The 15,184-nt window shown below is 31.4% G+C and overlaps 1 protein-coding gene across 1 annotated transcript in view; it reads right to left on the bottom strand.

The window, feature by feature from the left end:
* Positions 1 to 15,184, bottom strand: part of pnut (septin 7-like protein pnut) — a 38,963-nt gene that overhangs the window by 3,352 nt on the left and 20,427 nt on the right. The window contains exons 4-11 of the mRNA XM_086541074.1: positions 15,099 to 15,184; positions 14,866 to 14,966; positions 14,133 to 14,226; positions 13,745 to 13,903; positions 13,271 to 13,451; positions 12,823 to 12,988; positions 9,412 to 9,547; positions 8,982 to 9,145 (exon numbers count right to left, since the gene is read on the bottom strand). The exon at positions 15,099 to 15,184 is cut by the window's right edge and continues 21 nt beyond it. Of these exons, the coding sequence (XP_086397200.1) occupies positions 8,982 to 9,145; positions 9,412 to 9,547; positions 12,823 to 12,988; positions 13,271 to 13,451; positions 13,745 to 13,903; positions 14,133 to 14,226; positions 14,866 to 14,966; positions 15,099 to 15,184 (1,087 nt within the window). The remainder of the gene's footprint in view (positions 1 to 8,981; positions 9,146 to 9,411; positions 9,548 to 12,822; positions 12,989 to 13,270; positions 13,452 to 13,744; positions 13,904 to 14,132; positions 14,227 to 14,865; positions 14,967 to 15,098) is intronic.

Here is a 15,184-nt window from a genome sequence, read left to right as displayed (position 1 = left end):
AGGTGTTCTACCTCATCTTCTGAATAATTAATTGACTTTAAAACCTATGACATGATGATTCCCACGTGTGGATCTAGCAGTAAATAAGTTTTGAAAATAAAATATGCTGCAAAAACTAGAAATAACTCATTAATCATAAAAAATAATAATGACAATAACAACACAAGGTATATATAACTGAGAAAATATGTGAGATCCTGTTTAAATGCGTAAAAACTAATATGCAAACACACACACAATTCTTTTGTGTGCACTAAATACATATGCACATGTTGATATAGTGAATGTATTTGTGTAAGTATCCATGTTTATGTAACCTTTTCAAAATGACTTTCTGCATAAACACCTTAAATATTTCAAAGAACAAAACTGCCAGCAAGTGCTGATAACTGAATTTAAAATATGAAAGATTATGGGATCATATAGGATAATACAATGTAATAAAATACAGTATGATACATACTATATATATATATATATATATATATATATATATATATATATATATATATATATATATATATATATATTCATATCTACTTGCACTAGGTAACAACGCTACTAAAGTTGAGAAAAAGAAATAGTAAGCAAAGAGTTTAACAGAAAATACTGTCTACAAAGTGTTACTGATAAACATAATAAATCTTGAATACCAAATTTAAATACTATACATAAGGATACCAGGAATACATGTATTTCCATGTGCTATCATCTGATACGGACATAACATCTTACTGTGGTTGTGTTTCATTTAATATGCAGTTGCATATATGTGCAGGCATCGCTATTTGGGTGAGTGTATATATAAGTATAAAATGTAACTATAAACATAAACACACACACACACACACACACACACACACACACACACACACACCTGTGTGTGTGTATGAGTATGAGTATGAGTATGAGTATGCATATGTGTACGAGTATGTGTATGCATATGTGAACATGAATGTGACTGTGAGAGTGAGTGGAAGTGAGAGTGTGAATGTGAGCATGAGTGTGAGCATGTGAGTGTGGGTGAGTGAATGTGTGTGCATGGTGTGTGAGTATGTGAGTGTGGGTGAGTGAATATGTGTCCATGGTGTGTGTGGTGTGGATGTGCGTGCATGTGAGTGTGAGTGTGTGTGTGTATGAGTATGTGTATGAGTATGTGTATGAGTATGTGTATGAGTATGTGTATGAATATGTGCATGCATATGTGTATGTGTAGATGTATGCAGATGTGTATGCATATGTGACCATGACTGTGACTGTGAGAGTGAATGTGAGCATGAGTGTGAATGTAAGCATGAGTGTGAGCATGTGGGTGAGTGAATATGTGTGCATGTGTGTGTGAACGTGTGTGACACACACACACACACACACACACACACACACACACACACACACACACACACACACACACACACACACACACACACACATACACATACACATACACATACACATACACACACACACACACACACACAGAGTTTTATACATATACTCACCCTTATGCATATATATACACAAGCATATAAAACTCCTAAAAATAAAAAAACTACACAAACTTGATAATAGCTAACAATGAGATGTGTTTGGTCGATAACTTGGATTAGAAACTATGTTGACAGCAGTAACAAAAAGAAAGAGCAATACCATTAATAGTAAGACAATTATATCAACACTGACAGTAAAAAAATAATAATTACAAAGTATCATTAATAACTTATGAGATTACCAAAATAAAGTGTCATATCAGTAATGACATGAGCTGAGTATTACAAAAATATCACTTCCAAACATGAACTCTTGGATAAAAGTATGTGTTGTCTTAATCATATTTTAATTTGGTACATCATTGTAAAATGTCTGTAACTTGGGGATGCACTACTTTATGAAAAAAAGATCTTTTCCTTCCAAGAAATTACATTTTTCTTTCCAGACAAGATAAAGTGATATGATAACCAGACCAGATACACCACAGAAAGAAAATTAAAGTACAGCCTATGAGGTCATGGAGAGTTCAGGCCAAACAGAATGTGCCTATCTGCCCAAAAGCTGTAAGACAGTTCACTTGAATTTCTTATAGCACTAAGAGAAGATGCAAGCAAGGAGTGCAAGTTCTGCCAGAAAAGCAAGCTGGCTCAGGATGTCCTGTTGAGGGGTGTAATAAGGCATTAGTAGGCATTCTCTTTAGAAGGAACAAAAATATATGATTCATGCTTCCTGAAAAAGCTGTGTATATTCAAGGCTTCCAAAAGGCATATAGGTGAGAGAAAAGCCTTAAGGAAAGTGTATTTTTCATCCAATTGGTGCTTTGTGCTCATCACTCAGTTTACATGAGGCCAGGTCTCCTACCATCTCATTCTTCGGCACCAACTGTTCAACATTAATGCATCTGCAGTAGTTTGAAATTTCAGAAATGTAAAATTTATTAACAAATGTCCTCTTTTTTCCTCTTAAAAATACTTAACAGTAAATCTATACATGATCATAAGGGTAATAAAATATTGGATCTTACAATGTTAACCTTTTGATGTCTTACTCTTCACCTGCCTCTCACAAACTAGTAGTTCTTGCTAGTGGCCTGCAAGCAGCAAAGGTGTTTATAATGAAAATGCCTGATCTCATATTCTATATCACAATGGAGGCCAGATGTGTTACATGAAATAAAAGTTCTTTTTAGAGCAATCAACTTTCTCTTTTTTAAAAATAGGTCACTAATTCATGCTACAATAATGCCACACTAAAATTGCAGTAACCTTCATGAGCCACTATAACAGTAACTATAACTTTATCATAATAATGCCAACCAGACTTAGATTTGTCTCTGCCTTGTGTGCCTTCATGTTTTAGTATAACAGAAATGGTACACAAGTCAAAACATGTTAACATCAACAAATATGGCTAAAAATGCATCCAACAAAATTCTCAGGGTAAATCATCTGAATATGAACAAAATTTAACAAAACAGTTTCATATATATGAGCATATGTATATATGTATATGTATATGTGTATATATATATATAAATATATATATATATATATATATATATATATATATATATATATATAATATATATATATATATATATATAATATATATATATATATATAATATATATATATATATATATATATATATATATTATATATATATATATATATATATTATATTATATATACTATATATTTATATATATATATATATATATATATATATATATATATATATATATATATATATATATAAATATATATATATATATATATATATATATATATAATATTATATATATATATATAATATATATATATATATATATATATATATATAATATATATATATATATATATATAATATATATAATAATATATAATAATAATATATATTATATATATTAATATATATATATATATATATAATATATATATATATATATATATATATATATATATATATATATATATATATATATAATATATATATATATATATATATATATATATATAATATATATATATATATATATATACACACACACATATAAATACATATATAGACACACATATACACATACATACAAATACATATACATATAAAGGAATATTCCATTTTCCATTTCCTTTTCTAATGACACATCTGGATTCCCTCAAGATATATCTAGCAAAGCTATCAATAACTCTCTCTCACTCCTGATAACTAGTACATTTTGATTCCTACTAAAACTGCTGTAGCTATTACATTGGAAAAAAATGTTCATGCTTATTACTCTTAAAATAACTTCCTATCATATACCTTTTTCTTCACAACTCTGGAGTATCTTATGAACTACATGTGAATACATTGCTACATTATTTTTTCAGTTTCTTGATCTATTGTATAATGCATTACTTATTTGTAAAAATACACATTTGTGTATATGCTTTACCATACCTGAATCTATGATTATTATGGGGGAAAAATATATATGTATAAATAAATAAATGCTCTATTACCTGCAACTTTACTAAGTTGTAAAATCAAATCAGGGTAATGTTATTTGAGCTACTCTATACAAAATTTCTGTATATTGCAGTCAATAAAAATGAACTTGCCTGAGTATCAGATCATAGTTTCTAAGCTTATCATAATAATGCTAATCTGAAAATAGATAATGAATATATCTATACATTGCATATACATTTCCTTTCTAGTGGGTATGATGAAAGTTTGCTAACATGATTTCAACTTAAGATATTGAAAATCAAGACATACTACCTTAACAGGTAGGCATAAAAAAATAAATAAAAAGTAAAAAAAATTGTACCAATGAAAGAAAAAAAAAAAAAAAATCATATCCAATTAATAAACTATACCATTTTCTAATAATGACGGAAAAAAAATTAATAACAAGGTTCGCTTGAGTACATATCAGTAATCCTCATAATCCAGACAAGGTATCTTGCCCCACTACTGCTGGTTACACTGCTCATTCTGTTTGAATTTATGTCTGGGAAGAGAGTAGGTACGAGAGAACTTAGGGGAGCTCTTTTGAGAACTTCCCGAAGCACTGCTGGATGACGCCAGAGAGGAGGTCCTGTTAGTGGGAGGTAGCCCAAGGTTAGTGCACACTCATTCTGGTGTTACTGCAATCAAGTTTGTTAAGAGAAATTCTCTGAGCTACTGTGCACCTTCTATTCATTTTTCTTATGTGCTGCAGTGGTTCCTAATCTTTTACACTTTTGAAGAATATGCTGCATATAAATGCTGTAAATGACTCGTAGCCATGAAGCCTTGTTATCCAGTCATGCACCAATTAGATAGTTCTGTGACACACACAAATTATATATATATATATATATATATATATATATATATATATATATATATATATATATATATATATATATACATATATATATAAACAAACACCCATACATACACACACACACATATATATAAATATCCATACCACAAGGAAGATACTTTCTACTTAATAATAAATTGAACACATACACCTACAAAAAATATTCATAATTTGGAAGAGTTAAATATAACTGTACATTTAAACTTGAACTGAACAAAACTACTGAAAAGAACTAAAGAAATGTAAAAGGTTTATCTGAACAGAACCACTAATAAGAACTAATCAAACAAGTGTATTTTTTATATGTTCAGTTATCGTCTCAAGTACAGAAGAACACAAAAGTTAAACAAATACACTTTTGAGACAAGAAATCACACTGCAGTAATGACTGAATTTCATAACAGATCATTCATTCCTCTTACATCAAGCAGGCAAATGCAAAACTTGTCTAGCTTTGAATAAAAGAGCAAAAGAAAGGAGACACTGCTTACTGTGATCATTTATCATGCAAGTAAGTTTACTACTATATGTGATCCTCTATTCCTTAGCAACAAAGTCTGTCTGTAAAAATGTAATTACAAGGATATGGGTATAAATATAAGTAAATCAAATATCCTTTTGAACCATTTATGGGACTCTAGGAACATCCTAGACACTGGTGACACCTGAATAAACAGTGGTGACGTGTTACAAAAGTGAACAGGTATCTTTGGCGTTGGTGAAAAGAAAGGTTCTAAGTGTTCTCACATTCTGTTAGCTGTTTAGATAAGAGGCTGGCATGGTGGGTGATTTAGCACCAACATTTTTGTGAAAAGGACTAAAAAAGGGAGCTAAAAGTCAGAGACAAGAGGAATCCTGAGATCCCAGGCCCAGTCCTAATACTATTTTAATGCATTGGGTATTTGCTCTTCAACACTTATGTAGGTATTCCTCTTTGGTAATACCCGTCATATTCAGAATGATGGGTAATGTGCTACTCATTTCTTGGGACCTGCCTTATGGACTCTGAAAAATCTTCATGCTTTGTGTTTAATCTTTACATCTTTTAGACATATCCACAATTATGGATCAAATTACATTTCATATCCTATATCATAGCGTGTAGTTAATTCCTTTCTATAATGTATATATTTCAAAATTTCAGTCAAAAAAGGAATAGAAATAATAATAATAATAATTAAAAAAAAAAGAAATTGTATGTGTATAAATATGTATATGTTTGTATGCATATTATATTTTCAAATATATATATATATACATATATATATATATATATATATATATATATATATATATATATATGTTATACATACAAATACACACACATAAACACAAATAAAGCCATTGATATACACCTAAACATAACTACAGTTACCAAATATCACACACAAGACATTAATATTATGACAATGTCAAACCATCAGTAATCATTTATTAGGCATCCAAAACATAAGAGTGCAGAAATTAATCCCAAGAGTCGTCCAATTATGAGCAGTGATAAAATATATTCAGAAACTACTATGGGGTCTGAAAATCATTTCTTTATAACAACAGGGGACCTTTTCACCGTAACTCTCATCTTAAACTTACCTGATCTTGCCTGCAACACGGATATGACTCGTACTTTGGCACTAAAAACAGATCATTAACAAACAAATGAGCAGAGACTACTGATCTACTTTGCTGCTGTTTATCATTCCTTTTACAAAGGTTTTCTGGGAAACTACCATAAAATAGGAATTAAAAAATAATGAACAAATTGCTTTGAGAGTGAGCACTGTTCCTCTTACAGGCTCAAGTGTCTCTAGGACTAGAGCATAAGAAGGGTCGATTGACTAGAACAAATATGCCTCTACTTTATAAACACTGAACTCTGTTTTAATAATAATAATAATAATAATGATAATAATAAAAAAAACAAAAAAACTTGGAGTACCTAAGAAGCCTACAGCTGGCAATGTCAAACATATGACTAGTGTCTGCTGTTGGACACTTTTCATGTAGATGAGTCTAAACAACTGATCATATTTTTACTTACATATGAGAGGCGCACTTCAAGTAGTAGAGAAGGATAGGTAGATCATGAGTATCTTTCTGGTAATGGCATTCTGTCTAGTGCACTACACTGGAATTTTCAGTTAGTTCTACCATGCATTTATTATTGGAAACCTATCCTCAGAGAAAAGAATATACCCCCAAGTAGAGAAATATCTATCTTGAATCTGCATGACCAATATAGTTACTTAAGTATACAGTAAAAAAGAAGAAAAGGAAAAAAAAAGAAAAGAAAAGAAAAGAAAATGTATATAAATCTTATAACTGATAAGAAAAATAACTCTGTTGAGGGATGAAAACAGATTAAATAACCTTTATATGCCCATGATTTAAAAGGAGATTCCATACTTTTTATAAGTCGTGAGTGTAAAAACGTAAAATAAACTACGTATCAAATTTAACAGAATCATGAATATATTCTTTAAAATTTCAATCAAATCTTAAGCAGAGTTATGTAACACATATCTAACAATGAAGTATCTTTGCATTCCACATAATGCAACTTAATGTCTTGATAATGCAAGCTAACATTACAAACTTTACTTTACAATAGAGAATCCAAATTCAACAGCCTAGGAATCTTTAGACTATGGTAATTGGTTATTCACATTCTCAGGTGAATAGAACCTCAGAAAAAAAAGTAATTAAGTAATATCTGATGGAGGTTGCATTCCACAAAAAAAGGTAATTTTAAAATGAGTAAATTTTTGATAGAAAATAGCAATATAGAGGAATGGCAAATGGTCATAGTTAATGAATACAACTTTATGATATAAAATAATCCGGAAAAAATACAAGCTGGCAGTGTAAAACTGTTGCAAGTCACAAAATGGTTGATGACCCTTACAGTTATAACTCGACAGAGAAGTAGCTGGGCTTAAAAATGGATACTGAGAAAAAATCAAATAGACAATTAAATGCAGATTAAACACAAAGCCAATCTGCAATGCAGCCAACCATGGGTTCCTAATGGTTATGAAATCAACTTACATAAAGCCTGCAGATTCAAAGGATACATATCAATCATGTTTAGTAATTACATAAGTAACTGGCAAAGTATTTACTAATCAACATAAAGATGTGACTGGGTACATACAAGCAATTTACATAATGTAAAAGCATGTTTTACTAAAGGCAATCACAAACTTCTCTACTGGCTATAGGAAATAAGTGTGAAGTATATAAAGAAAAGCTATAGAGAGGAGAAATGGGAAAGTGAAGAAAGTGGGAAAAATTGGGAGGGAAATATTTCAACATGAATACAATTACCTCTATGATATTCTTATGACAAAAACTAACAAATAATAAGCATATGGGATCTTACACACCCAAATTTATTAAAGATCAAAAGCAAATCTCTCTGGATATAAACTGAGACACAGTACTTGATAGTGATTAACTCTTTATAGCTGAATATTAAAATACTAAGTAATACAAAGATTCTACTTTAAGCCCACCTCCTAAAAATCTCACTATAACTAGTAATTATTTATGGTAATTATTAAGCAATTTACAAATAATGAATTTTTTCAAGAGAAAAGGAAAAGGGAGAGAACAACAGGATCGAGGGAAGGAAAAATTGCTTTATACAGTTTCCTTACTGGTTATCTTGCTGCCCTTCAACTATGACGGAATCGGCATTGACAACAACCGGGTATTAATTAGCGCATGTTTCAAAAAGCGCATAAGTTAGGGGCAATATCGTGTGAACACAAGCATCAGCATGATACATTACCTACTGTCTAACTTACCTTTAACATGCAACTAATTGTAAACAAAATACAAAAAGAGTATAAATTGGTCCTGTAGAAATGAAGAGGAACTGTATTTTTGAAAGATATGATGAATATTCAGTTTCAACTCAAGCTTCAATTGGGGATATAGAAATACCGCAAGTGGTCGTATTACCAAGAAATAATGAAATAATAACCCATTAATAATGACCAAAACACTATTTGAATAATAATAGTAGCAAAAAACTACCATGAACAGTAAAGGAAGAAAGAAAGAATGAATGAAAGAAAATAAATAAATAAAACAGAATGGTATACAAAGAACCTCACAAACAAAAGGCATTACTCACTCTCTACTGATGGATTCTAAAGACTTCCGGTGCAGCTCCTCCACGGTGATGTTGTTGGCAGCTTCCCAGGCCTTCTTCTCTCGCTCAAATCGCTCTCGTTCTTCCTCTAATTCTAAGGTATCTGACTCGAGCTTCTTGCGCATGGTCTCGTTGCGTTTTTGTAACTGTCAATCAAGCCACAATAAATCCAATGGGTCTTGGAAAACAAGCTTCTCTACTATTACTAATATTTCCATGATCAACAAGAAGATTGAACATACTTTAATCTATGAGGAGTATTTCCTATTCTTTTCTACAAAGTGGTAACACTGCAAATAAGTAGCATGTGTGAAAGTCAAGATGATTTCCTTGGTGAAAAAAGTAACAAAATACGACAAAATCAATCCACAAATATTAATAACGGAAGGAAAAACTATAACGCTTTACATACGTCTTGCTCGAGCTCATTCAGTTTCCCCATCTTCTCCTTCACCTTCATCTCAAAGACCTGCTCCATCTCTGCCTCCATCTTCTTCATGCGGTTGGTGTGCTCATTCTTCTCCTCCTCCATCTGAGCCAGTGGGTTCCTAAGAGAGTTTACAAATTATTCACTGATCAAAACCCACTTCCAGAAGCAAACTAAATTGCATTACGACCATCAATCAGTAGAAGGCTCAGCGTAATGATATAAGAGATGCATGCTATCTATCATAAGGGCTAAAACTATAGGATTCATAGTTCACACATAATGAATGTTAATCATGAGAGGCATGTTTGGTCTTCAAAATGTCCGATTTAGACTTGTATCTGTAATTACAAACTTGCTTAAGTACAAAGTATTAAACCAAATCCAAAACCATTGACTATTACCTACATAAAAAAAATTGCCTATAACTCCTAGCTAACCCCTACAACAATCATAGGATGCGCAATGCATATTGCATTAAATAGCATTCCTAATTTTCCATTAAGAGTGGTAAATATTCTAAAGAAATGGAAAAATGACTGAAAACAAGACTGGAAATTGTCATTTTTCATTTTTTTCTACAAAGCCACAGGGTACAATTGTATAAGAATTACGAAGGACTTTCACTTTGATCAAACGACTTGTGATGGATCAAGGAACTGGGATAGTACTGATAAACTCCAAGCATTCTCATTGTTATATGAAGGTACTGGAAAAATATCAGGGACTTGCACACTTGTTCATTGCTTACTCACTCACTCACACATGCACACAAAAAATATGCAGACATACAAAGTGAGATCTTTTCACTTGCTTACCCATGATTGGCATTACTATCAAATTTGGCTTTCTTGATATTTCTATAAAAATATCATGCTTGCTTGACTAAAATTCACTTAACAAAGACCTAAAATATGGCTACGGAAGAAAAAAAATTGGGGGTGCTAATCAAAGTGCTTTGTTCACACCAAAAAGTGATAGAAAATGCACAACCCAGACTAGGGTAAAACCAAGGGCAATCCTCTACAAAAACAACACATCATCATCTACCATGCCATCAAATCAATACTTCAGCATATATACTATTCAAGGACGGAATCAACAACAGAAGCAGTTATGAAATCTAGTACATGTCAATTCAAAACTGATAACACGTGAAAGATAAAAATTGCAATGGCAAACTAGCTACACTTTCTAGTAAACAAAAATAAGCCATCCATCTTTCAATCAGACCAATCATATTATCACCTTTGAAAGACAAGAAGTCAAACCTACTTCATCATTCTTTTCACGTGTTCTGATAAAAGTGATGAATCATGCCGCTTGAGCATATTGACAATCTAGATTAAGAACATAAATAAACCAATGAGAAGAAAATAAGATGATAAAAAATGCATTGCCAGAAAGCTACGTACTCGTGAGGTTTTTGAACCTGTGATATTTCAAAGCAAATCCTCAGCCTTAAAATCCTCAGTCATTTCAAATAAAAGCAAGAAATGAAGTTTGTCATTTCTACTGCAAGATGGATTTCTGGGAAGCATTAACATCACACCAACAAAGTTTTGTTCATGATCTCAGGTGATAAATGATGAACAGTGTATTCATAATACACATAAACATTATAAAGTTATCATCATCTCTATACTCAAAGTAGTGATGATAGCAACAATAACAACAGAGAAAAAATATCTAGTGCAATTTCTTCATTCAAATCTAATCTTCAATAATATCTGTCCATTTAAATTTATTTAAACACCAAAGTTTTGTAAGATAAAATTAAAACAGCTCAATCTTTCCTACCAGTTTTGTTAACTGATATTCTTTCACATAAACCAAGAGTGAGACTTGCACTTAAAATATTCATCTAAGAATACAGGACAAATCTAAATTTCTTAGAGATACTACAGATTTACTATCAAATATTCATGCCACACAAGTAATGATCTTTTTTTTTTTTTCTTTAGACTTTCTATCATAAGGCTGAGAAAGAGACAAGGTATACGGTGATGCTTGGAACACAACCCCACTTACCAAACCGCAACATAACTGTTCACTATCCTCTGAGGGCATGAAGGGCTGAATCAAAATCAATATCAGAAATGTGAACAGTAGAATTTTTCATAAAGGGTGTACTACATCATCTCAAGTGCCACGGGAATAAAAGACAGACATTTATTATCCATCTTGCAGGGGCAATTCAAGTGGAGCCACTTAACATTCATTATGGGACTATGAAATAAACCTAAGATCTAGCTGAAAAAATGACATCAGAGAGAGTTTGGTAGAGAGTAAAGGAGCGACAAAGTGGCAAAGAGAAAGAGGGATGAAAAGAAAGAGCAAAGGGAAATGAAGGGGAGGAAGGGAGGAAGAGAGGGTAGAGAGATGAGAAAAAGATAAACAGAAGACAGATACCGATAAAAAATCCTTGATCAGCTATGTGTACTAATTGTTTACTTCAGTCTAAACTAAAGTGCACAGTTGAGTCATTACATAAAGAAAAATACAATCATATTGCAACATATGCCAGTATATGGCTAGTTTTATTTCATGAGGGGGTAAAATTCTCATAAACAAGCTGTACTGTACCACTACTGGTGCAAGTAACCTAGCAGTGCAAACTGGCAAGATTCATTGCAGTCCAATGCAAGAGGAGAGAAACTAAAACATCAAACACATTGCATGAAACTATTTTTTCATTATCCAAAAAATAATTGCTAGGTTCAAGGCAAAGTTCTATCGTCCTCTGCATAACATACCAGTATGCTACTCACATCAAACATTAACATGGGACCTCTACATCACATCTTTCATGATAATTTTATAAAAAGTGTTTTAATGACAAAGGCACCATATATATATTTCCTTTTGCATATATATCTGCATTTTGGTTTATTTCAAAGGAAACATAAAATTTAACACTGAAAATATGTTGTAAGCTTTATGCCATGCTTCAAACTGATTATGATGAAGAAATATGAATATATTTACATATCCTCTGTTTAGAATATAATTTTAAGTAACAGTGATTGATCAGACTGAAGTAGTGTAAAAATATGTTTAACAAAATAATTAAGAAAAAACACTAGCATCAATATGTCTTGGTTTACAATATACTGTGTACATACATTTGTAAATAATTATATGTAATAATCTTTGTTATCTATAGATAAATAAAGAAACTTGTACTATACACATTCATCATGTCCTATTTATGTAAAATCCTACTGGTTTAAGAATCATGATAGCACACATCATGCACACCATTATTCGGTAAAACACCAAAATTAAAAACCTAACAATGAAAGATGAAACACATATATGGTGCCCTAATCACAATATGCACACTTAAGAGAAATCAAGCAACTGACGCAAGGAAAACTGACATATTCAACTTACTTGTTCGTTATCTTGATCTTCCCGTCTGTTCCTCCGATACCTGCTAATTTACGACACCTATAGTTCTCATAATGTACATTGTTGGTGACATCCTTAAGGTCCTGCATGTGAGTCCGGATCAGCATGTTGCGAAGGGGAATGAAGTCGCAGTGTTCCATGTTCTCCACTGAAAAGTTTGGATACTGTTAAAGTGTGTTACGCAACATAAGGTTTATTTCGTGTGTACTTTTAATTTGGGAAGTCTACCAATTTTTCATGTGGTGTTACAATATTCTGTTGCATTGAATTATCAAGAAAGACCACTACATGATTTGAAAAGCTAATATTCATGAACAGAAATAACAAGAATTTCTTAAGTAGATCCTAACTTTATTGAAAACAATAATCCAAGAAACAATAAACATCTGCTCCTTCACACGATAACTGACAAAAAGGAAACATCCATTACCTTCTACAACTCCCCATGGATATCTGCGACCCCTTAGTTTCTTCCCATCAACTTCGACTGTTGTGTTGGACCCGACGACAGCAAATGGCACTCGTTGTTTCATCTTGATTGATGTAGGATCTGACTCTTCCTCTGGGAATTCGTAGATCTTAATCTTATGCTGAGCTATTTCGTTGAGTATCTGAAGCATGGAAAATAAATCTAAGGAACTATCTCTTTTCTATCCTACACTGTATGATGGCAGTTTATATATATTGCAAGGAAAGCAGTAATGAAAACCATTAATATTCAAAGAAGAAGAAGAAGAAGAAGAAGAAGAAGAAGAAGAAGAAAAAAAAGCATTAGCTAGTATTTTTCTTCATGTTTTAAAGGCAACTTGAATATGAATAAAAAAATAAATATATGAATTCAGAAGAAAATATTACAGCAGTAACATAATCAAGAAATAACAGTGTCCTTAAGCTTAAGCTTTACCTGCTTCTTCAAGTGCTGGCACTCGTCAGGTGTGAGTGTGTCAGCTTTGGCTATGACAGGAATGATGTTGACCTTGTCATGGAGACGCTTCATAAACTCCACGTCCAGGGGTTTTAATCCATGACCAGAAGGAGCAATGTAGTACAGGCAGCAGTGAACCTGGAAAAAGTTTCATGTTAAACATTTTAAACTTTATTTCTATTTTCAATAACATCAAACCATTATTCTTAAGAAGCAAATACCAAAATGTTACAAATGTTAAATTTGTTCTGATAGACACAAAATTCAACACCAGTTCCAGAGACATGTAAATGAATCCAATCCAAATCTTAAAAAAAGGTGTACTTAAAGGAACCAAGTATGAGATAAAAACAAAATGGCTACTTACCCTACTATCACTAATCTGTTTTCTGTTAACCCTAGACTCGCAATTCAGATATTCTTCATATTTTGATTCCACATACTGTATTACTGGTTGCCAGCTGAAAAGTTATAAAAAATATATATGTATACATATATACATAAATGTGTGTATTTTATAATCATGTATTGCTTAAAACAAAAAAAAAAAAAAAAAAAAAAACAGAAAAAAAAAAATTTATATATATATATATATATATATATATATATATGTGCATATGTTTAAATCTATACATGTATACATGTGTATATGTGTATGGATGTGTAAGGTATATGTATTATGTATGTATATGTATATGTATGTATATGTATGTATGTATGTATATATATATATATATATATATATATATATATATATATATATATATATATATATACACATGTATATGTATATTATATGTATATGTATTATGTATGTATGTATGTATGTATATATATATATATATATATATATATGTATATGTATATGTATATGTATATGTATATGTATGTATATATATATATATATATATATATATATACACATATACATATACATAAATATGTTTTATTAACATAATATTACTCAAAAATGATATATCGGATAACTGAATTATTACTGGACTATTTCACCACCTTATATAAACAAACTAAAGGTGAACTGAGTAATAATGGAGTTAAAACATTGTTAACAGCAGCGTCTTCCTTTCAATAACACTGACCAGTCGCTATTGTCCACGGCGTCGCCAAAACCAGGTGTGTCGACCACCGTAAGCATCAGATTAACGCCGTTCTCCTTCAAAAGGACCTTCGTGGTCTCCACCTGCACGACAAAAAGAGAACACCGTTTTGAGCACAAGAACGTTATCTTTAATGTCGAGGAAATAATTAAGAAAATGTAATTTCGGTAAAAAAAAAATTAAAGGAACAACGGCTTTCGGCTTTCGTAGCTTACCTGCACGGTCTTCTTGACTCTGTGAGAAGGTCCCGGGTGGTCGTTGGAGTATATGTCAGAGAGGAACATGGAATTGATTAACGTGC

Source organism: Penaeus japonicus, unplaced genomic scaffold, assembly GCF_977035675.1.
Source record: "Penaeus japonicus unplaced genomic scaffold, GWHDUDI00000001_assembly GWHDUDI00000001, whole genome shotgun sequence".
In the NCBI taxonomy this organism is placed as follows: Eukaryota; Metazoa; Arthropoda; class Malacostraca; order Decapoda; family Penaeidae; genus Penaeus; species Penaeus japonicus.
This window is presented reverse-complemented; position numbering and strand designations above follow the sequence as displayed.